This window comes from Melanostigma gelatinosum (assembly GCF_949748355.1).
Source record: "Melanostigma gelatinosum genome assembly, chromosome: 1".
In the NCBI taxonomy this organism is placed as follows: domain Eukaryota; kingdom Metazoa; phylum Chordata; class Actinopteri; order Perciformes; family Zoarcidae; genus Melanostigma; species Melanostigma gelatinosum.
Genome location: NC_136634.1, coordinates 12,569,484 through 12,593,675, shown reverse-complemented (window position 1 = coordinate 12,593,675; position 24,192 = coordinate 12,569,484). Strand labels below are relative to the sequence as shown.

At 42.1% G+C, this 24,192-nt stretch overlaps 3 protein-coding genes across 3 annotated transcripts; 1 reads left to right on the top strand and 2 right to left on the bottom strand.

Moving 5' to 3' along the window:
• Window positions 1–631: 631 nt before the first annotated feature.
• pgpep1l (pyroglutamyl-peptidase I like) lies at window positions 632–1,186 on the bottom strand (the record flags this gene model as incomplete). The annotated part of the gene is made up of 3 exons (XM_079277843.1): window positions 632–806; window positions 860–1,092; window positions 1,169–1,186. 3 exons carry the CDS (start codon window positions 1,184–1,186, stop codon window positions 632–634), a joined length of 426 nt encoding a protein of 141 aa, XP_079133969.1.
• A 1,086-nt stretch (window positions 1,187–2,272) lies between these two features.
• Window positions 2,273–8,725, top strand: synm (synemin, intermediate filament protein). Its single transcript, XM_079272833.1, has 4 exons — window positions 2,273–3,166; window positions 4,346–4,470; window positions 6,420–6,499; window positions 6,683–8,725. Exons 1-4 carry the CDS (start codon window positions 2,369–2,371, stop codon window positions 8,704–8,706), a joined length of 3,027 nt encoding a protein of 1,008 aa, XP_079128959.1. The 5' UTR covers window positions 2,273–2,368; the 3' UTR covers window positions 8,707–8,725.
• A 1,060-nt stretch (window positions 8,726–9,785) lies between these two features.
• ttc23 (tetratricopeptide repeat domain 23) lies at window positions 9,786–18,470 on the bottom strand. Its single transcript, XM_079277831.1, has 11 exons — window positions 18,381–18,470; window positions 17,974–18,148; window positions 16,952–17,075; window positions 16,468–16,650; window positions 16,270–16,396; window positions 13,121–13,292; window positions 12,865–12,970; window positions 12,441–12,568; window positions 12,142–12,291; window positions 10,433–10,515; window positions 9,786–10,272 (listed from the first exon to the last, which is right to left on the bottom strand). The coding sequence occupies exons 1-11, from the start codon at window positions 18,437–18,439 to the stop codon at window positions 10,158–10,160; spliced, it is 1,422 nt and encodes a 473-aa protein (XP_079133957.1). The 5' UTR covers window positions 18,440–18,470; the 3' UTR covers window positions 9,786–10,157.
• Window positions 18,471–24,192: the final 5,722 nt, after the last annotated feature.

The following is a 24,192-nucleotide window of genomic DNA, read 5'->3' as shown; positions in this document are numbered from 1 at the left end:
CTAGGTTTACAGCTTCACACTATAGTTGCTTTTTTTGCATTACCAGATTTCAGTGTAAACACACAGTAACTAACTTAAAAAACATTCAACTTAGTCATCTTTATCATTTTTATTCTTCTGAATGCAAACCTCGGGTTTATGGAGGATGTGTCAGTGCATTCAAACTGCAATAATAAGTTTGAGGTTTATCATTATCATGCCTCTGTTTTTATGATTTGCATTTCTATACCTTCTGAGGGGGCCTTGATTTACGATTATTTTATTACAATACTTTCACAAAATCTGTGTTCATTACCTGATTGGGGAACGAAATAATCAAAAAAAAACTTCTATAGACTGTCTTTTTTCAAGCTCTGTATCTGAGGCCTCAAACGTTTTTTTCACACCTATAATTGAGACGGGGTTTTGACATGCCATCTCCAAATGTGTATCTGAGAATTTCTTGTACTTTCTTTTTTTTTCTGAAATTTTGAATAAATAAATGAATGAGAACTTTTACTGTTTGTTCCATTTAATTCCCTCCCAGGCCACGGTTGCCAATCCACGATAAGTCTGTGTTGTGTGAAATGTCTTCATAAGGAGATCTGCCTCGCTGTGACCGCTGGCTTGAGGTGTCGCTGTCTTCCTCTCTTCATGCTGATTCTAAAGGCTCCTCCAGCTGGTCCAGCATGCTGTGAACGAGGCTCTGCAGCAGAGGTACCAGTCTGTCAGCTGAGGTCAGGCTGCCAGATGAGGGCACATGGATGAAGGCTGCTCTCCTCTGACCGTGATACAGTGAGCAGTAATAAGCAAAATTACACAGGTACCTGAGAGGAGGGCGAAGAGCATTATCTCATATTGCTGAGTGTCTGTCATATGCTGTGCAGGAGCAGCATCTCTGGAATAAACGACATCCGTCCCTGCTTGTTGGAAGTCTTTGGCGACAGCTCTCATGTTAACAACTGAGTCCAGTTTCTCTGGTCCTCCTTCCACACAGCAGTGGTTCTCAGGACAGAAGCCGCATACATCTTTGTCTCTGTATCCACTGCTCTTCCCTGTTTGCTCCAAAAAGACGACACTGGAACCTCTGGCTACGCCCAGATGTACTGCAAACTGGGACCACACCAACACAGAGGGTAATGTGAGATATTCACCTGTATTTCTGCATTTCAACAGTTAGTATCCCCACCAGGGCTGTAGATACCATTCAGGATGCCGAGGTCATCACCCCTGTAGTTTTTCTGGGAATTTGGGGATTTTACCCACTTTGATTTTATTGAACAAAATAAATAATAGTTTTAAAATCCAAATATTTAATAGTTTCACATTCAATTAGTTGGTTTCTGCTCCGGATGAGAGGAACTATCACAGTATTTATTTGAATCAAATAAGCCTAATAGGAGTTAACTGAGCGCCGGTTTGAAGAGTTCGTGTATTCATGAGTTAACACTACTTTACCTGTAACCACCACGATTTATTTTCCATTCATGACGCAGTAAAAACGACACAGTCAGTGAGGAAAGACAGTTGTTACGCACTTCATATCAGGAGACTGAAAAACAACACGGCTTATTTTAGCTCCCGCAGCTCTGTTTTTGTCCGCTTAGTGGAGCTGTTCCCCGGCGTTTAAATGACGAGATGCCCATGTGAAGGTGATGTATTCAGGTGAATTCTGACATCCGATATACAGGTCAAAAACAAGTTCATTTAATAAGCCTGCTAATAAGACTGAACCGACTTTTCTTTTTCAAGCCATTTAAAAAAAAGTGCATTTCCTCATATTTACTTGATACGTTTTATGATTAATTATGAGGCTACAATTACTAAAACACCTTTGATGTGTTCTTTTATTTGCATTCTTTTTTTATTAGCTACACTGTAGCAAAATGCAGAGACAAAACATGAATACAGTATGCTAAAATACGTCTTTATATTAAACGTCAGTAAAGAGAAACTACAGCCTCCAAAAAAATCGTTTAGACCCGTGTCCTTTTTCCGTTTCCCCATCTCGTAATGTTATTTTACTACATGACATATTTTTAGCATCAAGTTCAATTTTGTATTTGTGTTTAGTACCAATCGCACAGTTGTATTCACCACATCCTTTGTTTTAGTCTGTTGTTTTGAGATTAGAGGAGTAGTATTTCAGACAGCCCTTAAACGCAACATAACATCTGCCAGGGACACGGACGCGCTTGGGGCGATCCTGTGTGAGGCAGGACCCGCCCTCATCCTCCTCCTCCTCCCCCTGCTGCACTTGTCAAAGGGCACTGATCACAAATTGCATCACAGTCGTTCCCACAGACGCACACGCAAATGACACCGGGACAACCTGTCTGCTAGAGTATTACGCTTTTTTAAAACTCGCTTTTTCTAATTAGATGCCACAATGTTGCCTTTCAAAACAACTTTTGAGAGCGACAAACAGCAGCTGCAGGAGCTCAACAGCAGACTCGTCCAGTATCTTTCCAGAACGAAGCAGCTGGAGCAGGAAAATGGGTACCTTATTACCGAAATAAATAAACTTAGACAGGGGAAGACGGCGGAATGGGAGCCGAAGTACAAGGGTGAGATGCGGGAGCTGAGGAGAATGGTGGGTCTGTTGTCGTCTGAGAAGTCCCAGGCCGACATGGAGAGGGAGAAGCTATGGCGGGAGTTGCAGATGGTCCAGTCTCTGTGCAGCGAGCAGACCGGGGTGTGCAGGGACATCAGTGGCGAGCTGAAAGGCTACGAGAAGGAGCTTCAGCACGCCCACAAGGCCAACGGTGAACTCCAGCAGCGTTTATTTCAACTGGAGAACGAGTATAAATGCATGGAGGATGCGCACAGACAAGACAAGGATCGTCTGCGGCGTCAGGTGGAGTCCCGGGTGGTACCCATCATTACGCAAACTTATCGCGGGCCTCCGGTGGCCTCCATGGAGGAGGTGCAAGAGTATGCCCGCGGTCTGTCCGATGGGTGGATTGAGACCTATGAACTGTACCAGCTGAAGGTGGCAGATATGGAGCAGTCTGTTAAAGGCGACCAGGCGAGGCTGTGTGATCTGCAGAGGGAGAAGACGCTGTCTGCCTCGGAGTTGGGCAAATTACGCACAGAGGCGGAAAAACAAGGTCAGATTCAATCCTGTCTTGAAGAACAACTGATGCACATGCAGGATAAATTCCGGGTGGACTTCAGTGAATATCAGGTGAGGAAAAGTCCAAAGCTAATAAGAGTAGGACAGCTCAGGTTCATATGTCAGAGGGACTGAAGGGAAGCCAGAGTTTAGGAGATGTATTTGCATTTTAAGAAGTCCCAACATGCATGTAATAAATATGATACAATTTTCAAAATATACAGGCAGAACAATCTTCCCTTTATCACACTGAGCGATGAAGGAGGGGGAGGCTGCTCCCTGTTGTCGCTGCCACACCCACTTTGCTTAAAGGCACTTACGCAGCTGCAGCTCTTGGAGGCTGATTGTTAAGGAGAAACAATAGTCCTTCACAATCTAGGCTGAAATTTCTCCCCGTAAAGACTGCGACTCTGGCTTCAGCCCTTTCTAAAATGACACACATGCAGTAGATGTTGGTTCTGAAATGAATGCAACTCTCCCCACCCTCAATACATAATGACATTGCCAACATGAGGTGGTGCCAGACAAGTTTGCGTGCCACATTTGACCTCAGGATAAAAGGATTGAGTAGCGTGATCAGCTATAACGACGCTCTATACCTCCCCAGTACTGTAGCTGTTAGAGTACACCAGCCACTTAAACCAATTACTGTCAGACTGACAAATCCTTATTAGCCTCCTAAAGATTGAGCCCTTAGCAGGTCAGTCAATTACAAATGAATGCGCGGTAGGGCTGTCTTTAATAGTGGAACAACAAACACATTTCACACAAACAGTAAACCCCTGTGGTAAAATATAAGTCAGAATGACGTCTGTCTACGTATATCACATGTTATTGAAAAAGGCTCACGCACAAATTTACAGAAGCAGTCACTGGATTAAGTCATTAAGTGGTCCAAATGATAAGTGCAGTCTGTGAGTGGGATCAGACTTGATTTTGACTCGAAGTGTTCAGCCAGTTCGCCACCTTTCTGCATTAGTAGTCAACACAGATACTATTTGGGGAACCAAAACAGAGAAAACACAGATTTACAAAGTGGACAAAACTGTAGGCTGCAGTACAATAACATGTGGTCACACACTTGGGTTGTCACCAAGGCATCGGAGTTATTACAGTATTTTCAGTTAAATAGCAGGGGGAAAAATATATACATACCCAATGGACAGACCACAAGCTTGTGCTGTGTCTATATGAAACCAACTGTGCGCAGAGTAAAAACGTGTTGTTTTTATTTTTCTTTCGTCCCTCCAGATGATTATCGAGCAGCTGGAGCACGAGAGGAATATGATGGCTGACGCTATTGCAGAAAAGATGCGAGAGCATCAGTACCTTCTCCAGGTGAAGATGGATCTGGGCATGGAGGTGGCGTCCTACAGGTGATGAGCTTATTTCGTTTGTCAGTTGTCCAATCAAGACACGTTCTTTTTATATTGTGACTTTTAATAAAATAGACCTTTTCACAGTAAACATTTTTAACTTGTCATCGTTGAAAAAGCACAAGTGTTACTAATAACATTAAACAATCGCTGCTCTCCATTCAAGTGTTTTTTGTGAAAAAGACCTGTGGAGAGTCTTAATATGTGTTATGGAGCGTTACTTTTGTGCCAAAAAAACCCACTTTATTTTCTACTTTTTGTAAAGGTGATTTAACTGTTACTCTGGTTTGAGAAGTATATGAGCTTCTCAAACTGGTGATGAAATATACACATGAAAATACCGGCCAGTTCTTTTACCCAGGGCGTCACATACCAACGCTTTGTCAAGCACCTTGATGTCGACTGACGCAGGCCTTTAGGGTCTGTATGGGTAAGTACAATGTCAACACGTCATTATTAGACGCTCGGGGAAAATGCCACGGGAGCGTGATGACGTAGTATAAAGACGGAAAAAAACCACACAGGAAGTGGAGGTGGATGGGTCAAACAAACCTGGAGACTGATGATTGAGACTGGTATTTAGAAGCGATTTTTGTGATGTTTTCCATGCTTATGTTGCCTTTTTATTAAGTTTCCGTAATTAATTTCAGCACAACCATGATATTTTCCTTAGCCTAACTCAGCGGTTTTGTTGCTTAAACCTAGGTATGTGTCGCTATGTCACAAATTGTAATGAAAACGTGTTTGAAAGTACAGCCAGTACACTCTGAAATGTCTGGCTTTCAGTAAAAAGCTTTTCGTGAATGAAAAAAGTTAGCTTAAATAGGTACATCCTCTCTTTTCAGCGATATTTTAATGCTTTGAGAAGAGATTACTGGATGAACCTGCCCCCCCCCCCCCCCCCCCCCACTGCCTAAAGCTACTCTTAGATTAATTAGTGATTTCAGTAAACACAGAAGCAATCTGCTGCTTTCTTCCTGTTGGTTTGGCACCAAGTCATCTGAACTTCACTTGGATAAACTCAAAGTATCAGCTCACATGTCACAAGTTTAAACTTTTGTTGTGGTTTATTTTAAGTGTTTATAGTGTGGTAAATATATCTGCCATTTCATATCCTGAAATAACACGGCATGTCTTCATGCTGCTAACATAGCCAGATCACACAGGGTCACATACTAACAGACTATTTTTACTGAAAGGTATTTATAAAGCAGTGAATAAACATTCTGTATTTTCATGTTTCCAAACTCCAGTGTGTTTTAAGGAGTCCTTGTAACATAACTTCTTACCTCATATCACATCATTTTATTTTTAAACAGTTTTTTAAAATTAGTATTAAGCCAACTCCGAGGAAGTTCTTGAGAAGACTATTTGTCTCTATGTGGTAGATTCTCTGCTGGCACATCTGGTGTGTTTTGAATTTTTGGAATCGACAGAATATTTTCGCAGAGACGTGGCAGCATTTTGTGTTTTTGTGTGTGTCACAAGTCAGCTTTTGCTTTGGGATTCGTAGGGAAGTGTGCACAGCCCTGTGTTGTCACAGTTATGTGTAGGTCAGTCTTTGGGAAGGCAGTCTCCGGAGAGGTTGTTCCTTTTTGAGGCACGCTGGTTTTCTGTTTTGTGTTTGTTGAAGCATGGCCAAGGAAAGGTGAGCCGCTAAAGCTAATTCTTTATTAGCCTACATGACCGAGGCTTTTTATGTTAAGTTTTAAATTACTACCTTATATGGCCTGGTGATGGGCTCATACCATCTTGTAAGCCTGTTGCATTGAGTTTGAAGGGGTTGACATGGCAGAGCTGAATGATGTACACCGTCTAGTGAGGTATTTGTCTTTAATCTTTTCTTTTCTATATATGGTAAAAAAAAATAATTATGTTGAAATAGGAAAATAACCAGTGATTTTATAATAGTCTTCAAATATATTTTGCCTTGTCTCTTGTTTGTTCAGGGCTCTCCTGGAAGGTGAGAGAGTGGATCTGCAAGATGCTCATAGGAGGGTCACCCAACATCAAAGAGAAAGAATAATAGGTACTGTATTTTAAATCATTCATTGTTGTAACATGAAGTGTAAATTGTAAAACTAGTTTTACAATTTGATATTTAGCAGATAGTCAGATGAGAAGATCGATACGATGTTTCCATCTCTTGCCAAGAAAGCTAATGAGCTCATTGCCCAAAATATCGAACGATTAATTTAATTATCTGTCTCAGATATAAGGATGCCTGCCAAGCCCTACACTCCAAGAGCTTCCACCTTAACCACCAGACAACATATGGATATCAGGTACACGCCGCCGACTTCACACCTGAGAAGATCCCCTGTGCCTCCCTCTGGGTCCATAAGTCCCTCTAGGATCATTCCTATTTCAGTCGCAGCCAGAGCTCGGCATCAGAGTCCTGCATCCAGAAGGGACATGATCTCATTCACCAAAGCTTGGGCTGCCACCTCTGCCCCTGCTGCCACCACCGCCAAAGATAAACAAACAGGCCAGAGTGAATACCAAACCAGACATGTCCAGAAAACAGCAGCAGAGGAGAAAACTGTGAAAATCGAACAGGTCTCTCGGGTAGAGAACCAAGTCAGTCCCATCAAGTCATCCGCTACTGAGACCAGATCAGTGAAAGTGGTGTCACCGCCAATGATGAGACTGAGCAGGAAAACTGAGACAGAGAGCAAAAGGCAAGTGTCGGATGAACAAGAGAAAGATAATGTTTACGTTGGGGAGTTCAAAGATGAAGGAAAAACAGAGCCTACGATGGGCGCAAGTGAGAAAAAGATATTAGATTCTGTGTCTCTAGAGGAGATCTTCCAGAAAGCGATGAGACCAGCAGGTTCGGAAGCTATGGTTTGCTCCTCGGGGGATTCAAAGGTAAGGTATCATGTGGAGAAAACTGAGCAAGAGGATGGAACGACTAAGACGCAGATCGTGTTGGAGTCCAAAATGGAGGAAGAGCTGGATTTTGAGGACCCTGCACTGGAGGAACTACTGAGCCATGGGGTTAAGAAGATGTCACTGGAAGACATCAAGTACACAGCAACGGGAAGCATGATCAAGAACCTGCTAAGTGACCTCCAGGTAAGCGAGAACCTGGAAAATAAGTCTGTCAATGTGGAAATCATCGAGGAACCGATGGAGTCTTACATTGATGAAGAGTTTGCGCTTGAGCGGAAATCCAGATCTGTTTTTTACGAGCCGTCCTCAACATATTTCCAAATCGAGGAGCTAGAAAATATCCCTCATGGTGCTCAAGTTCAGAGGAGTGATGGTGATGCCATGAAAACCTCCATGACAGATACAGACCATCGCAAGGGTGCATCTGTACAAGTCCAAGAGGTTTCTAGAGAGAGTGAATCTTCATATTTCTCCCATGACCAAGGGCCTGACGAGTATTTCGTCTCCACACCAGATGATCATCTTTCTGAAACCGAGGCGGGTGGTGGCATCACCTCGTATGGCCATTATGGTATCGTCGATGACCTGTCAGATGAGCGGTATTATCAAGATGATGGTCTTCTCTCGAAAGGGGTGATTGTAGAGGAAAGTGAAGAGTACAAGTCAGGTGATCACTCGTTCATCAAGGAGAGTTTCCCAGAGTGCATCATTGAAGAGGAGGTTTGCGTCTCCCCTATAGTGCAGGAGTCGATGCTCGAGTTCCTGAGAGAGGACTCTTTGGAGCCCAAAGAGCAACTGAAGGGAGCTTTAGAGAAGCTACAAGGCTCAGTGTCGGGTCCACTGAGGGAGGAGTTGGCCTTCCTCACAAAAGTGAATCGTGATGGTTCACAGGCTTTCAATGTCACAAAAGTGCAGCAGTCGAGTGACAACGGCACCATGACTATAGTCGCAGAGCTGAACACGTCTCAAAGTCTGGAAGACTCAGGGCTGCTGGAGGCAGGAGATGATCTATCTGAAGAGCAGATCATGGCAGCGCTCAGATCCTCTGAGAAAGCCTTCCAGGGCGGGGCAGGAGGAGGATACAGCTTCAGAGTCTCCAAAGAAGAGGATGTTGTGAAAGGTGAAGAGTTTGAAGGCTTCACTAAAGAAGAAGGGCCTGCATCTGAAATCACTGAGAGGCAGATACAACTGGGGCCATCAGAGAAGTCCTTCACCTTTCAGATGGACGTACATGGCAGCCATGCTGAGCCCTCAGAGCTAGAGCTGCAGTCTCACCCAATTAAGATTTCTCAAGAGAAAAGAGTTGCAACGCTTTACCTTGACTGTCCAACAGATGATTAAAAAATAATTCGGTCTGAAATATTTTCACGGCCAAGTGCTTGCCAAGGTTACTTGTTAGTTTCACATTACAGAAGTTGTTCTGACGCAGCAGTCCACACACACACACGGTTTGCAGACACTACTAATGCTGTCAACTAATTGATTTTCGTGCACTCTTTTGCTGAACCTACTTAAATTGTGTCACCTAAAACTTGGCGTACCGAACATGAGGCAAGCTAAATTGAGTTATTCAGTTAAAATGACCAGATTAACACTTTGTTGTGGTATTAATTGTGGCAGCACTGCTATTAGAACACTGAGTGCAAATTAAAAATGGGATATTTTAAGTCAGGCTTGCGCTGGAATGTGTGTAACCTTTTTACAGCTTGCAGTTTATCTTAAAAGAGGTTTGTTTATTCTCTCTAGATTTCTCTATCTTTGTACTAACCTGTGCTTCGCCCATTCGGCAATCATCACATCACGTGTTACAAGCCAACATATGACCGTTGGAGTTATGATGTGCTGTGAACTGTTCGAGATCGGGGCTTTCATTTTTTGGTTTTGACTTGGGCACTGCTGCCAAATATACATAGCTTTAGCATTTACTGTGTCCTGCAGCAGCAGCAGAATATAGTGAAGCTTGTAGCTGAGGACAGTATAGTCGGGATGGGACAAAAAGATGGTAGTTTGTCTTAAGAAAGTTTTAAATACTGAAATCAAAGTGTAGTGCAGTAAATGTGGCACTTCAAGTGTTTTTTAAATAACCGGGTTATCAATGTGTTCGATGTGAAACGTGTTTGTAAAATATGTATCTTTAAAGGGTATGTGTCAATACCACACATTTCAAATTTCTTCCGCCAAGTAAAATTTAGATTTCGAACATAATTGAAAATGGTGAATGATACCATTTAGAACATCAAACAAGGCTTTACAATTACGAAAGCCAATAGTGAGATGAAAGAGTGAACAGCAGCAGCAGAATGTTAATAACAAATCTTACTTTACTGTATATGTACATGTACAGAGTGTAATCTAGATAATGTGCAACATCCAGAAAATATGTATGAAGACTTTGTAATGAATCAAAGGTTCAACAAATATTAGTCACCATGGATAGGCCAACGTCATTGCTTTTATTAACATGTTTTTTGTTGAACACATGGTATTATGCTTTTGTGAAAAAAAATCCAGCCCTTCTGTGGAAATTGATTAATATCTTAAAGCAATTAAAACACATTGTTGGTAAGTTTTCTGAGTACGAGTATTTCTTTAAAGCTGACTTATGTTACCTAATGTACAAAATGACACAAGATCATGTACAAATGCCAGTGGACATAATTAGTGCAAATGAAGATGATTTTCAGCAGTGCATTATCTAACAAACTGCTGGCATCCATTTTTGAATGCCAGCAATTATTGGTCAAAACTTGTAAGATTATTGTACTGGCGAAATAAAAAAAAAAAAGAAGATTTCAAGAGTCCGACATTGAGTTTCCATCATTGCCACGGCAGGGTTCAGCTGAAAGTGTGTGACGTTTTGTTTTCCTTCTCCCTTGCCTGTGTTGTCTCTCAGCCACCTCTGGTGCCCTACAAAACACACATTACATGGTCGCATTACGGAAACATGCACTCGTTTGTTATTTTTCAAATCATTCTATGACTGTAAATGCAACTAGTTGATTGAGAATTCATCACCAGGAGAGTAAAATGTCTTAATATAATATAAAGTATAGTTCAGCAGAATTACCGCGCCAGCATGTCCACCGCTTTCTGTGTAGCTTTTGTCTTCTTGTGCTGAGGACCGTACAACAAACTCTGGATCTCCAGGCACTAAAATAGAAAATAATATTAAAAATAAAACATAAAAACATGATGACAGCAGAGTGAGTGGTCAGTGGAAGACGAGAGGTGCAACTCACACTCAACAGGGGGAATAAACACTTCCGAGCAACATGTGAAGGCACTAAACATCCCAAAATAACCTCTGTTGCAGCCCAAGGTTTAGAGAACACCTGTGCTGACTACTCGGGAGTGACACTAGATTTATTACAAGGACTCCAAATAAACAGCCCAGAAATCTGAGGTCGTTAAAAAATGTAAGCTGCAGCCTGAGCCATTTCCCCCCCTACAGTCAGTTTGATCCTATCAAATGAGAGGAATGAGCAAATGGCTTCGCTCTATGACATGAGAAAATGTTGCCGAATTTTAACATAATCCAGTCAACTTTTAACCATAAACACATGTATTTGATAACACAGCGTGCGCATACAGTTGCGCAACAGACATGATAAAAGGCTGCCAATTCTGCAATAAATAACAAGATGTGAAGAGAACTTTGCTAAAAGAAGGGAAAGAGTGAGCCAAACGTTTCCCTCCTCGCAAGGGAAAGTAAAACACACTGTAATCTGGAACAGATTCATTTGGCCTCCTGGATATTTTCACTGTTGCTAAGGTTGATGTAATGGAAGCAGCACAACAGAGGAAGGGGGAAATGTCAAGTGTATGGCTGTGTGTGTGCGCGCCATTGTTCGCCATGTTTTTTTTAGCATATCTGAAGTTCTGTATCTTTTGCATGAGTCAGGTTTCCTTTGGAAAAACAAAAGTTATTCAGTCATTGTGCAGATAGTGTCAGGATGACAGGAAACAAATGTCCTGACAGGCTCAGTGCCAGGGCACTTCAGAAAGGTTACTAGTTGGCCGTGGTGTGGAGCGAGTGAGCCCTGATGCACTCTGTCAGTGGTACCCTTTCCGCTCTTAAGTGTCATAACAAAACAACATAGCAACCGGGCTCCTTTACTTACAGGCATGTTGTTACTTGTATGAAGAAACCCCCATTTACTGCTGTATTTTAGTATGTGTGATGAGCTGCAGAACTGAGCTCATACGGGCAAACATGTGCAGTCATACAGTCTGTGAGCAAAAACACATTCCGTAAGGAATAAAGTAAAACAGTAGCAGAAGGGGAACATGGTCAAATTAACTAAAAGGCTGCTGTTCTATCACTGCATGTGTGCTGAAAGACTGAGAACGTGACTTTTGTTTCAAAGGACATAATGGCATGCGTCACTAATTGGGGTCAGTGTCCCTTTAATTGACAGCAGTTAGCAAACTGTTGCCATCTGTCGGGCTCCATCCAGACTGAGGAAACACAAAGTCACCGTGTGTGATATTTTACACTCTGCCCCCTTCCAAGATTAGCATGCGACTCTGATCTTTAGGGAGGCGGGTTGAAATAGATCACCTCAATCTGACAGGGACTCTTTGTGTGTTTATTTTGAACTGGCCTCTCACTGGTGTAGATGGACACACCCGCTGACTCCTGCCCTTTTAATAAACCCTCCCAAATGCAGCACATTGGCAGGGACAATGTCATCTCCATCATTTCTAATATGCTTTTACAAGTTGTAGCTAAGACGAACATCAGTTGTGCTGTTTGTGTTCTGTAACTTGCGATACCTTTCTCATGGTCCTGTGGGCCGGCGTCAGTCTGCCCTCACTCATCTCCACACTTCCTAGAAGCTGAAGGGTGTCTGCTACCTCAGCACTCAGGTCACCAAAAGTAGATCTCTTTGTAGCGAGAGAAGCTTTCTGGATCGCCACACATCTCTGAAATGTTACATTGAAAATAGAGAAGTCCTCTCTCTCCATCAGTGGTGGAGCAGGTGAAATAAATGCCCTAACAATCACAAACTCTGAGGGTGTTACCATGAAATGACTGTAGTGGCATTGTCTAAGTGTGTGTGTGTGTCTGTAACCTCTTGCTGGCCACTGAGGAGGAGAAAACGGCAGAAATCATCCTGGGCCACGAGAAAGGCTGGATCCTGTGAACCTGCAGAGTTCTTATATGCACTGAGACTCTCCTCAAAGTAGCAACCTGCAGATTCTACACCAGCATGGGAAAGACACACAAAATATGCAGGTTAACGTGTATAATATCAACGGCAATATGATTTTGAGATTTAGTTTGTGTCCAGATGTGATGTTTTACAAAGCATACATTTGTATTGAGACAGTTGCCATGGGTGAATCATACTGACATGACTGAACCTCAACATGTCTTCAATGAGACTAGTCTGGTTTCCATAGCGCCATCTTATAGAATTTCACATATGGAAAAATCCGAATGAACCCTTTGATGCATATCGCACAGGGCTAGTCTGTGCCTGAGAATAAACTCACCATTCTGATGTGGCTCTGCAGCAGCAGAAAGGACGAGGGCCAGGCTGTGGGCGATCTGAGCCCCCTCCAGCTCCTCTTTGCTGTGACTCATAGCAATGGCATGGGCCTAGCAGCAACACCCACGCGAAATAAGGCAGATCACATATCACCAAATAAGAGCTGTGGGAACGTTACCGAACAACAAAGCCTGGCACCATCTCAAGAAGCCCTCGTGTGCATACAGCGTGTTGTGCTGTGTGAGTGACGTGCCCCTTGCCTTGGTGAGATGCTCGATGGCTCGGTCCAAATGACCTTTGTCCTGTTCGATGGCGGCCATGTCCCGATAGAGCGAACACGTCTTCTCTGGCTCGCCACAGTCCTTCAGCCGCTGCAGGGACTTCTCACACTGGCTTAAGGCCTCCTCTGGTCTGTTCTGTCTCCTATAGATCCTGTAGAGCAGAAAGGACAGATCAATGGAGAGACTGTCCGAGACGGAAAGACAAGAACAAAGAGAGTCCAGGTCAGCCCACTATAGGAGGCAGCAGTAACAGTAATGGTTACAAAGTGTACCCTGCAAGTAGATCGTCTGCAGCCGTGTGTTGAAAGACATTTGCTCTGCCAAAGTCGACTTGACTAATACTCTATAACCATTAAAGATGTTATAATTAAAAAATGATATCTACTAACATTCTGTATTTAGAGTGTCACTTGAGTACAGTATATACCCATAAGCCTGTTACTTCATTACCATGAGCCTGTTCTACATTACAGAAGTAACTGCTTGGTCTCTAGCCAAACCCAGATCCTGCAGAGTGGTGAAGGCTTCTGGCTAATGGCTGCAGTTGAGGCCTGTAGACTATATTAGGGAAAGCTTGCACATTGCCCTTATTAAATGTTTGGGTCACAGGAAACCCCTTCTCACAGTCTCCCACATCCACACTGAGCAGAGTATGTGTTATCGGAACAACAATTCACTTACGTACAGAATCCCCGCTGAGGTCAATCTGTAACAGCATGGCATTTGATTTAAGGTTTTATCCATTGTGCCTTCCAGTATCACGAGTACAAGTCTTAGCAGGGGCAGCCTGTGTGGGAAGCTAAAGTCTGAGCTTCACAGTATTATGTCCTGCTTACATCCCAGGACCACATGGATTTGGAAATTCATGGCTCCGCGGTTAAAGGCCAGCAGCACAGGTTTCTAAAACACTTTTTCCCATGAAACCAAGATTATCCTAACATGCTGTGATGGATAGAAGGTGTGCCCCGCCCATACGTGTTCATCAGGCAGGCACTTCGGGTCCTTTTAGGGCAGCAGCGATGGCTGAAGCAGAGCTACATTCCAGCATGTCTCGACTCCATGCCATTCTGCCTGCATGGACAAACAGAGACAATACCGCTCTATCCTCTCATTCACTCTGCATCCCTACGCACTTCCAGGCAGGACGGTAAATATGCCACATCCCACTGAAATATACCAAGAGTCCACAGGGCAGGGAATTAATATAATTAAGGATTTGTAGATGTGTTGCCAAATGCGAGCCATACAGCCCTCTTTTGTAAGCATTTCCAGAGGTGACGTAAGGTTGCTCTGGGCTTTCACTCGGAAAATAACACAGTAGGCCAAGCCTATAAGTGAAAAGAGAGGGACAGAAACACAACAGCCTTCTCCGGCAAATCTGCGTGGTGCTTTAAACTGATGGCATTCTGATCGATGAGGCTTTTTATTGAGTGCCTCAGGAAGATGTCGGTAAAAAGAACACTGGAGAAAAACACTGAACTACCTGATCAGTCTTGGGTAGTGATGTCATGGCCATTTACAACTAAATCCCTGCCAATCCCTGCTGTGTGTTTATACTATGACTGTGGATCAAGTCAATAGCATACATATACACAAGGAAAGGGGAACAGGTCATCTAATTGCAACAACAGCACAAAGTTGGTGAACACAGAGTGCAATTCAATCGATATGTTGAACATGACAATTAAGGGTGGAGAGGATAAAATCTGTTGGCTAAGATGTCGATTTATGGCAGCTGTTATAAAGAAGTGAAGAAAATAAATGAGAACAGATTTAAACCTAACAATAAATATCCCATCTGGCTGATCAGAAGTGCACACCTTGAGTGTGACTCTAAAGCCGAGCAGAATGTTTGGATCTAATGGAGAGCTGAGCGTACTTTATTGTTGCGGGCTTTGGTGGGAACATTACCCTCCATCACAACAGTGTTCACTGACAGAGCTTTTTAGAAGCACGCCAAATCCGTAGTCATCGCATAACAAAAGAGATTTAGCAAGCTTACACACCAGCCAGAGTCTGCACATTTTTTCAATTACACACATCATGTCAACAAACTCTGACTCTCTGAATCAGACCAAGATTCCTATCGGTGTAGCTAACCTCAGCCACTGACGAGGCTCGTTATTGTTGCTTCAATTTACCTAGCAACAGGATTTTCAAAACAATGGGTCATGCATAAGCTCGGCTCCCCTGTTAATATACTGCCACCCTACTACTGTCATACTCGCATACTCCTTTATACGACTGTAAATGGTTTTTCGAACTAAAACTAAGATATTCTTAAACTTTGTGAGGTTGTCAAATGCTTTGAGGGAGACCGGCCTGAATTTTTTGTTGTCGTTTTGGCTTTTAGACATTAGCGGGCTGATCTCAACCCGGTTATGCTGCTAACTTCACCCACAGTAATCTAAACTATGACAAGTAGCTGCTATTTTTATGTTGCCGGGCAACACAGTTCCTTTAACAGACTATCAGTCTCTCCTAGGCGTGATGTCTGTGAGTCTTTAATCTTTTCCTGAGCATGCAATCCTGCACTTGGGACCGCTGTTGTCAATACCACCACTAGGTTACAAATGCATATTGTAAAATGGTAGCCACAGATCAATAATGAGAGGAAAAATACCTTTCTCCCATCTGTGCCAAATGAAACCCAGCAGGTCTGTAAGCATCATTACAACACACCCACGCTGACTGCTGACTGGACAACAACAGGGGAAAATCCAGATTTATTTAAGTTGTTGTAAGAGAACATAGGATAGGCCTAGTGGTATTTTTAATAGCATAACCAAGTTAGCAAGAAAAAAACATGTGAAAGGTTGATTTCATGCCAATTGACGTGAATATATCACCATCTTGTGGCCAAACTTAAATGTAAGGCAATGCATTTCAAAATTTAAAAGGGTTTGAGAAAAACAAATCCGTTAACAACTTCAAAACAAATCGAATGCCCTCCATGCTGTGCTCTGGAAAGACCTGCCTTGTTACCTTTTAATTGGCAAAAGCACCAAGGTTGGCTCAGGTATTACATACTATAGGCTACAAATGCTGCATTAAAGCCTTATTTTGACAACAGATCTGCTGTGTGCTGCTACTAAGACATTTCTAGAGAAATGTTTCCCCAACTGAACCTGGAGAGACCAGCGGAGATTTCCAGCTCAGTCTTCATCTTCTCTTCCTGGTTGATGCCACTGAGTTGGTGAAGCTCCTCAAGAACTTGTTCTGCCTCCAGAAAAGAGGATTCTGCCTCCTCAAGAGTAGAGCAGAGTCAAGGAACTTTTCAGCTTGGTTATTTGAGTAAATACTTCTATTAAGATCGCACACATTACTGTAAAACGTATCATGGTAAGGATATTTGGCTGTAAGCAGTGAAGCGCCTCCCTGGGTGAGGTGTACGTTCAGGAGACACATAAGAACCTCGAGCTTTTCACCTCTGCAGGAGGAGACGGAGGAGCAGAAAGGCAGCAGCTCTCTGGCCAGAGCTGAGTGCTCCTGGGCCTGCAGTGCCCAGCCTCAGGGAACAAAGAACCATGATTGTGTGTAAATTAAACCGCATCTCAACAGGAACAATCCTTTCATTTTAGCTGGGCCACACTGAAGCAAAGAGCAAAGTAAAACCACATGTACAATTACAAATAGAAGCTTAATCTCGATAACACATACTACCGCGACATGGATTTATCATACTAGGCTGAAGTGTGTGTCGGTTTTTAATAAAATTGTCTTAAACTTTTAGTTTAGTAACAACAGGTTCCTGCATTTCATAATATGCAGTTTTGCAATGTGCTCACAGTATTATCTTTTTAACATTACCTTTGAACTGGAGATATGCTTCAGCGAGTCTGGCATGGGCCTGGGCTAGTTTCAGATGTCCGTCCCCATATACCAGCCTACACAGCGCCGCACAACGCACCAGGTCCTGAATGCAGGCATCTAACTGAGCAGACACAGTGAATAACTTTCAGGATCACTTCTCTTGATAACCCACTGTGCCATGTATCAAAACCCATATCAATAATACATCTGTGTTACACTTTAGAGCTTAGATTAGCATTTAGAAACTAATGTCAATCATTCACCGGCCTGGGTGTCGACCTTAGTGAAAACTGTATGTTTGAAGACGGGTTCATTTGAGTGTGTTTACAGCTGAAACGATAAGTCAATTTATTGATAAGTCAACGAATTGCCTATAAATTTGATTATCAATTGATTGTTTATCATGTAGAAATAGACAGCAATCACCGGTTCCAGCTTCTTGGATTTTGAGGATTTACTGCTTTTCTTATATCATTATGAACTGAATATATTTGTGTTTTGGCATGTTGGTCAGACAAAAAACAAACATATTTTTTGTCGAATGGAAATTATGATGGACATTTTTTTTTAAATATTCACTGATATTTGATTGAAAAAAATCAATGAACTAGAAAACTTCTTAAATTTTTTATGTTGATTCAATTTTTTTTTAAAATAATGAATTAATTAAAGTTTTCCATTTTTTTTATTTACATTTGTTTCCATTTTTTTCCATTTTTTTTTTTTTACAATTTGTTGAATTGATTCCAATTACATTTTTAAAGTTGATTCAATTACATATTTTTTTTAAATTTCAGCAGTGCAATGCTTTTAGCCTTCAACATTTTCCAGACAGGTAGTCTCCCATTTCTGTATTTTCAGCAATTGTTTTGCGATTCATTACATCTTTCAGCATTCCAACGCATTTTCTGCAGGAAATGCATTTTCTAGTTATTAATTGCAGCCTTATTAGTGCATTCATCTTCATGAATATGCATCTGCACAAATACCTCCAAAATCTAATTTGTGACTGTACCCACCTCTTGGTTGTCCTCACGGGCCTGAGCTCGGCGGTCAAAGTATTTGAGCTTTTCTTCAGGTGCCATCATAATAAATTCCCTCCGAGCATATCCTGTCTGAGGGGAACTCAGCACTGAGTAACATGGAGGAGATGCAGTCACGCCTCTGCTGGTGCTTCCCATGCTTTCTGGGGATCTACAAGGTAGGTCAGTGCATTTTTGAAAAGGTGGACGTATTTAAGGAAAACACCTTTTTTTTAGTATCTGTGAAGCTCCTGAAAACCTACAAAGATAGATTTAGCTCGGGACACAGTTAATACAGTTATAATACTATTTTTGTCTGCATCTTCTGTTCGGTGGGTTCGTACCATCAACATCTACCTTCACTGGTCAACGGATTAAACAGAATGTTAGAAGAAATCACTCACTCGGCCGTACACTCGGAGGAACTGGCTCGTGTTGTGGTCTTTGAGTGAACAGCAGCCATTCTAACAGACAATCAATGACTTTGTGTTCTCTCCGTTTTTGTTGTGGTTACACTTCGCGTGCTACTCTATCTCGCGTACGCGGAGCGTCATTTACGTGCCCACAGTCTGTGCCGCTATCTGTAGCTCCTCTGTCTGTCTTACGGAAAATACTACCGTACCTTAGGTTACGGTAGCTACGTGAAATGTGACGCAAAGTATTTCACCTACAGGAGATAGTCTCGTAGACACTGTTGTGGACTGAGGTATCGTTGCGGAAGAGTTTCCATCTGCAGAAATGCCTTTCCTTAAGGTAACGTACATTTACGCTGCGAAAAGAAGAAAGTGGGGTGCATTCAAGAGCCACGATGTTCTTAAAAAGTACAATGAACGCTTTAATTGACTTTGCAGCAGTGAAGCACAACAAATGACATGGTGAGGGCCTTATGTTTAGGTCCTGTCTGTAAAAGGGCCACTGTGTAAAAATATAGTTTCAAAAGCTTCATTTTTTTTAGAAGTTGTGTTGCTATATGTTGCAAATTCCTTTATTAATGTGTGCTAATCGAGTTAATACACCATAAGCCTATACCTGGGGCCAGGTAGTACTCCTGTATAGAAACAACAGTTGATAATACACAGAGGAGGGGGTTAATGGTTGGTTAACAGTGGCTTATCATCTTAATATGGCCCCAGGGCCCCCAAGCTGGTTGACTTTCATCTTTACTGAAACGCCATGAAATCTAAAGTATTTAAAACAAGGCAGAAATCTCATTAAGGCAGGCTTTTTCCTGGTATTGTTCAAATTCATGTGAGAACTCTTCCCGTTTTGAACATATGAATTGTAGTATTCCTATATGTCCACAAGATGTCAGTAGAGTAATACAAGAGTCGCAGTCCCAGATATACTGTAGTTTTTAATGTTGTGCTCAAGGGAGTTTATCATTTTGAGGGATTATAATATTGTTTTGCTCTTTTAAGAAGTGACGGCTGGGGTGTTGGCCTCTCCTTAGGGCACAGTTCAAAGTGTTTCAACTGGCAATATGAAAACCCCAGGGCCGCTGTTCTATTTTCTTCAGTGTTATCCAAACTGTGTCCTCCGTGCTCATCAGACCATTTAGTTTATGTTTTCGCAGACCTTCCTGTTGTCACCTACTCATGCCAGCCGTCTACAAAATAATAAAGCTTCAATGTAATTTTTCTTGTAAAAAATGTTATGACGACAAATACAAAGCATCATCACGAATAGAAGAAAAACATGCAACATTGTCTGTGAATCAAAAGCATAGATGACTGTAACGATGACCGGTTGTACAGAGTTAGCTGCTAATAGCTCATTAGTTTTAATGGGTGGGTAATTGGACTGGAGTTATTGAAGTGCACCGGTTTAGAGGTGTCACTCAAAATGGTAAACAATGAACCTGGAAGAGTCAAGAAGAAGTGTTTTAACCTTTAGTAAAACAGCACATTTTACAGTGCTTTCTAATTGGTTGTGCTTTCCTGAAACTACACCAAAAAAAAAGTATTTTATCCAAATCTGCTTCAAATGAAACAGAATAAATCTGCTTCAAATGAAACAGATTAAATCTTCTACATGGCAACATGCTTTCCCCTCTCTTTAATTGCTTATTATATAACAAGGAGTTTATGATTTATTTCAGTGCTGCACAATGTTCATTCATTTTATAGTGTGCATAGCATTTAGTAATGAAGTATAGATCTGAACTGTAAGTATAGATGAGGATGAAGAAATGGAAATCTTTTCAGGATTGAAAGAAAATATTGTCTAAAAATTACAGATAAGGAATACTTGTTCCACATCGTTCTTTACTTTCATAGACCTAAATGCTACATGCCAATTTCGCAAGAAGAGGAAATGTACATTTCCTTGTGAAAATATCCTCTCTTACATCAGCTCCCAAAATCCTTGCCAAATAAACAAGAAGTAACGTCTCTGTGGCTGCTTTGAGAAATTGGTCTCTGGAGAGAGCTTTCTAGGTTAATTTATTCTGTATCGGGCTGCGAGTATGTTTACTGTCACCGCTTTTAAACTCGGGGCAGGGCACATTTTGTGTGCAAGACTGCCTAAGATAACTTCTTATGGCTCCTTAGGATGGCTGCTGCCGGTTGATTCTGGCAGGCCATGAGACAACCAGTTTATTTGTTTGTTTGTCCCGTGAGTTTTTGGCTGGCCGTTCAGGGCTCTGTTTGGCCCCGGTCCCTGTTGAGCTTCTATTTCTGAAACCCAAGTGGCTCTTAATGAAGCTCGTAGGGTTGGCATGGGCCCTCAGCAAACGCAGGCCTGATCAGACCCTTCTTCTTCTGCCTTGGCAGCCACACTCCATTTGCTCCCTCTGGCTTCCTAATTTAGTAACGGTGGGTAAAAATATGTGCAAACGAACAAGGTCTGGTATGTCAGGCTGGCGTCCAGAGAAGAGGGGAGGGGGGTTGAGGAGGGTGTGTGTGTGTGTGTGTGTGTGTGTGCTGTTTTCACAGCAGGGACGACAGGGGTAGAGTCACTCAGACCTCGCTGACATCTGTGTGTTTGCGTGTACGTGTAGACGTTCAAGGGAGCGTGTGGGGGTGGATGATGAGAGGTGGCGGGTGAGCACTTAAAATTTCTCACCCTTGCCAAACCCTTCTAATCATTCTTCTGTTTTATTCCAACAACACTGTGAGGCTGCAAGGTATGGTGTACAGTGCAAATGCAGATTTTATTGAAATATGATGCATTTGTCGTCTTAAGTTACTTATGGTGTTTTACACACTGTCTGTAGTTTTCAGAGTCTAGCATCTGTACGTGACATGCTTTTAAAGTTGCAATTTCGGCACCATAGCGTATCATGTAACGTGGTGTTTTTGGTTATTTTAAGCCCAACTGTTACCTTCTCTCAATGAAACATTAAAGTGGAAAAGCAGCAGCAGCAGTTACTTTCTGTAGAAGAGCTTCAGCGAATCCAGACCATAAGATATTACTTAAAAACTATGACACCTAAAAGCCATGACACCTCAGTGAACATTTTGAGTTTTAATCATCTGATTTTGAGCGGATGTATTTGTTGCTCACTGCAAATTATTTCTGTTCAGCCTCTGTAAGTGCTTACTGGATCTGTAAGGAAACCCTTTTACATGAGAGCTACAGAGCCTCCTGATTCAACTCTATGTATGCTGTAGGTTTAGCTACAAACCATGCAGGCAGCGGAAGAAAAACATGTTTTTAATGTATGTTTACCCTATTCACCTCAGACTTTCAAAGTTCTCCATTTTCCATGGACCTGTTCCAACAAACATTAACGCTGAATAACTTTATTGAAGCATTTTCGGTGAAAGAAACCGGAGAAGTGGTTCCAGTGAACGTTTTTTGTGGTCATTCAATGGCTCTGAATAGTTTATTCTGAAAAAATGTTTTCTTTTAAAATGACAGGCCTGCTTTGAAATGACACCGACGTGTTGGCTCTTAAAAAAACAATACAGTGTGATGGTAAAATGAGCTTTTAATTCTTTGTTTGGGAGCTTAGAGCGCCCACTGCCCGAGTCTGTGCTTGCAATTACTCCATTTTCATCCGTCAAGACACTCGACCATTGAAATCTGCCCTTAAGCACTTCATCACTTGCCCTTCCTGTTCACAGTTTAAGAGGCTCGTGGCAACCTTGTCAACTTCACTTGTAAAACCAAAGCTTAAGATGAAAAGAGAAAACCTCCTTGTCTGTCGGAAGGCAGCTCTAAAGTTACAGGAAGGAAAACAGCTGCTCGATTTCATAGAAAAAAATAACATGATACAACTAATTGCACGGAGAGTTTGGGGGGGGGGGGGGGAATTCCCTCAAGCTGTGCCCTGAACCTTAGCCACACAACTGCGTGGTCACAGACGGGCTAGGTAACAAACCACACCGCCAGCTTGTGCAGGAACAGTGTGATCGACACGCAGCACGACTCCTAACGTGCATGATGAGTCAATACTCGCGCATCATTATGGGTTTGAAGCCACAACGTGTGTGTTTCGTAATGTTGTAGTTTGATAGGAGTCTCGATAAGATAATAGAAAATGTCATACATTTGCAAAACTCTCGTTGGAGCTATTGTATCAGTTTTTTAAAGACAGCATTTGTTGTTTGATTGTTCCCACGTAGTAATAGTCTAACAAGGCAATTAAGACCAGTTATCATTATGTCTTGACGAACAACTCTACCCAGCTAAGTGCTTTACCTCTTAGCAATTTATGGATCCACTTCTCAGATAAACACACAAACTCTGCCCTGTTTGGAGTCGTTTGTGCTCGTCAGATATGCCAGTTATTTGTTAGTACCACAAAGTAGCACCTACCTTTTTTATACAGCTGTCCCCACTTCCTGTGTTAGTTAACCCACAGACACCCACCACTCTGCAACATCAGCCCCTGTCATAACAAATGGTGTTTAGACTAGGAACTGACAGAGTAGACGGTATTTAATGTGATATGTTTTCTATAGTCTCTTAGATAATTGAAGAAAAACAATATAATTGCTCTTTATCCCAGCTATGATAGCAATTCTGGGGTTTCAGATATTCCTGCTTTATCTTTGAGTTCAACACAGTGCATTTATTTTCAAATCAGATTCCAAATTTGGTGAAAACAGGCACATTTCTATAGCTGTACAATTGTATGAGTGGTTTACCACTTTAACAAAGTTGTCCTCGTCCGACTCACGCAGCTACTACGCCAATGTCTTCACAGCTGCTGCACTTCAGATAAAGCATGCTATTTGCACAAAGAATAAGAAATGTGTTTCAGTGCCGTAATCAAAGTATTTGTGCAAGTAATGCCGCTGTAAAGAAGAAGAAACAAAGCCAGGCACTTAAGCCAGGCACCCCTTCCTTTGAACTGACTGAAGCTGTCCACAGCAAAGACATGATAGTCACAGTGCGATGAGATAAGCTCTCTTTCCATGCAGCAGCATCGCTCCATGCCAGTGCTTTGTTTAAACAATAGTTTTGAATTCGAATGTGAATTGTTCTCTGCTACGGCAGAGACTTGGCTTAAACTTGTGTTTATCCTTAACCAAACCTTGGCCTAATTTGAAGCATATGCAGAAAACAAATCTACTATTGTTCCACCACTAAATCTTCTTCTCTCCTTTCTATTCAATGTCAAAATCAAAGATTACGGAGAGCTTTGGAGGTGATATATTGCCATTCTTTGTTTCGACAATGGCACACTAAACCAACAACTGTGTTTTGTGTGCTGACAGCGTGTACGTCCTTTCATAATTGCAGTTTTAGCAGCACTGTGACAGGGAGATATGTGTATGGGGGAGTTTCATCTTCTTCCAATGGCCCTGCATTCAAGCTTTAGCTGATGGATGGATCAGCAACTGTTTGCCAGACATTTTCAAAATGATGTAGAGGGGTTTGTCTGTAACTCTGGCCCCTCAAACACAAAGACAGCGCTGCCAAGGACATTCCTCCAAATGATGAGAGAATGGTGCAGCTCCTTGTCTTCGGTACACTGTAGTCCAGCCTTGCACCCTCTTGTATCACCTTGTAGGCAACCAGGGGAAACTTCTGCAAGTTGCCCATTCGCTCACTCGGTGCTGCATATCACAGTTAATTGTGCTACAGACGGGTCCAGCATAAGCACCATTAGTTGCTTCTTTTATTATATCTGTAAAATGTACATTTTCTGTCCAGGAAAAAAGAGAAACCAAGAACCACTCTGTCAGCTTTTGCAGTTCTATGAACTTTAGATTGTTTTTCCATTTCATCATAACATATAATCTGTGATGCACATTAAATGTCCAA

Coding starts and splice junctions, on each gene's coding strand:
- ttc23 (XM_079277831.1), bottom strand. CDS start 18,439: ATGGCTGCTGTTCACTCAAAGACCACAACACGAGCCAGTTCCTCCGAG. Junction 13,293..16,269: donor ATCTCCGCTGGTCTCTCCAG/GTTCAGTTGGGG, acceptor TCTGCTCTACAG/GATCTATAGGAGACAGAACA. Junction 10,516..12,141: donor CCCACAGGACCATGAGAAAG/GTATCGCAAGTT, acceptor TTTCTATTTTAG/TGCCTGGAGATCCAGAGTTT.
- synm (XM_079272833.1), top strand. CDS start 2,369: ATGTTGCCTTTCAAAACAACTTTTGAGAGCGACAAACAGCAGCTGCAG. Junction 3,167..4,345: donor TGGACTTCAGTGAATATCAG/GTGAGGAAAAGT, acceptor TCGTCCCTCCAG/ATGATTATCGAGCAGCTGGA. Junction 4,471..6,419: donor ATGGAGGTGGCGTCCTACAG/GTGATGAGCTTA, acceptor TTGTTTGTTCAG/GGCTCTCCTGGAAGGTGAGA.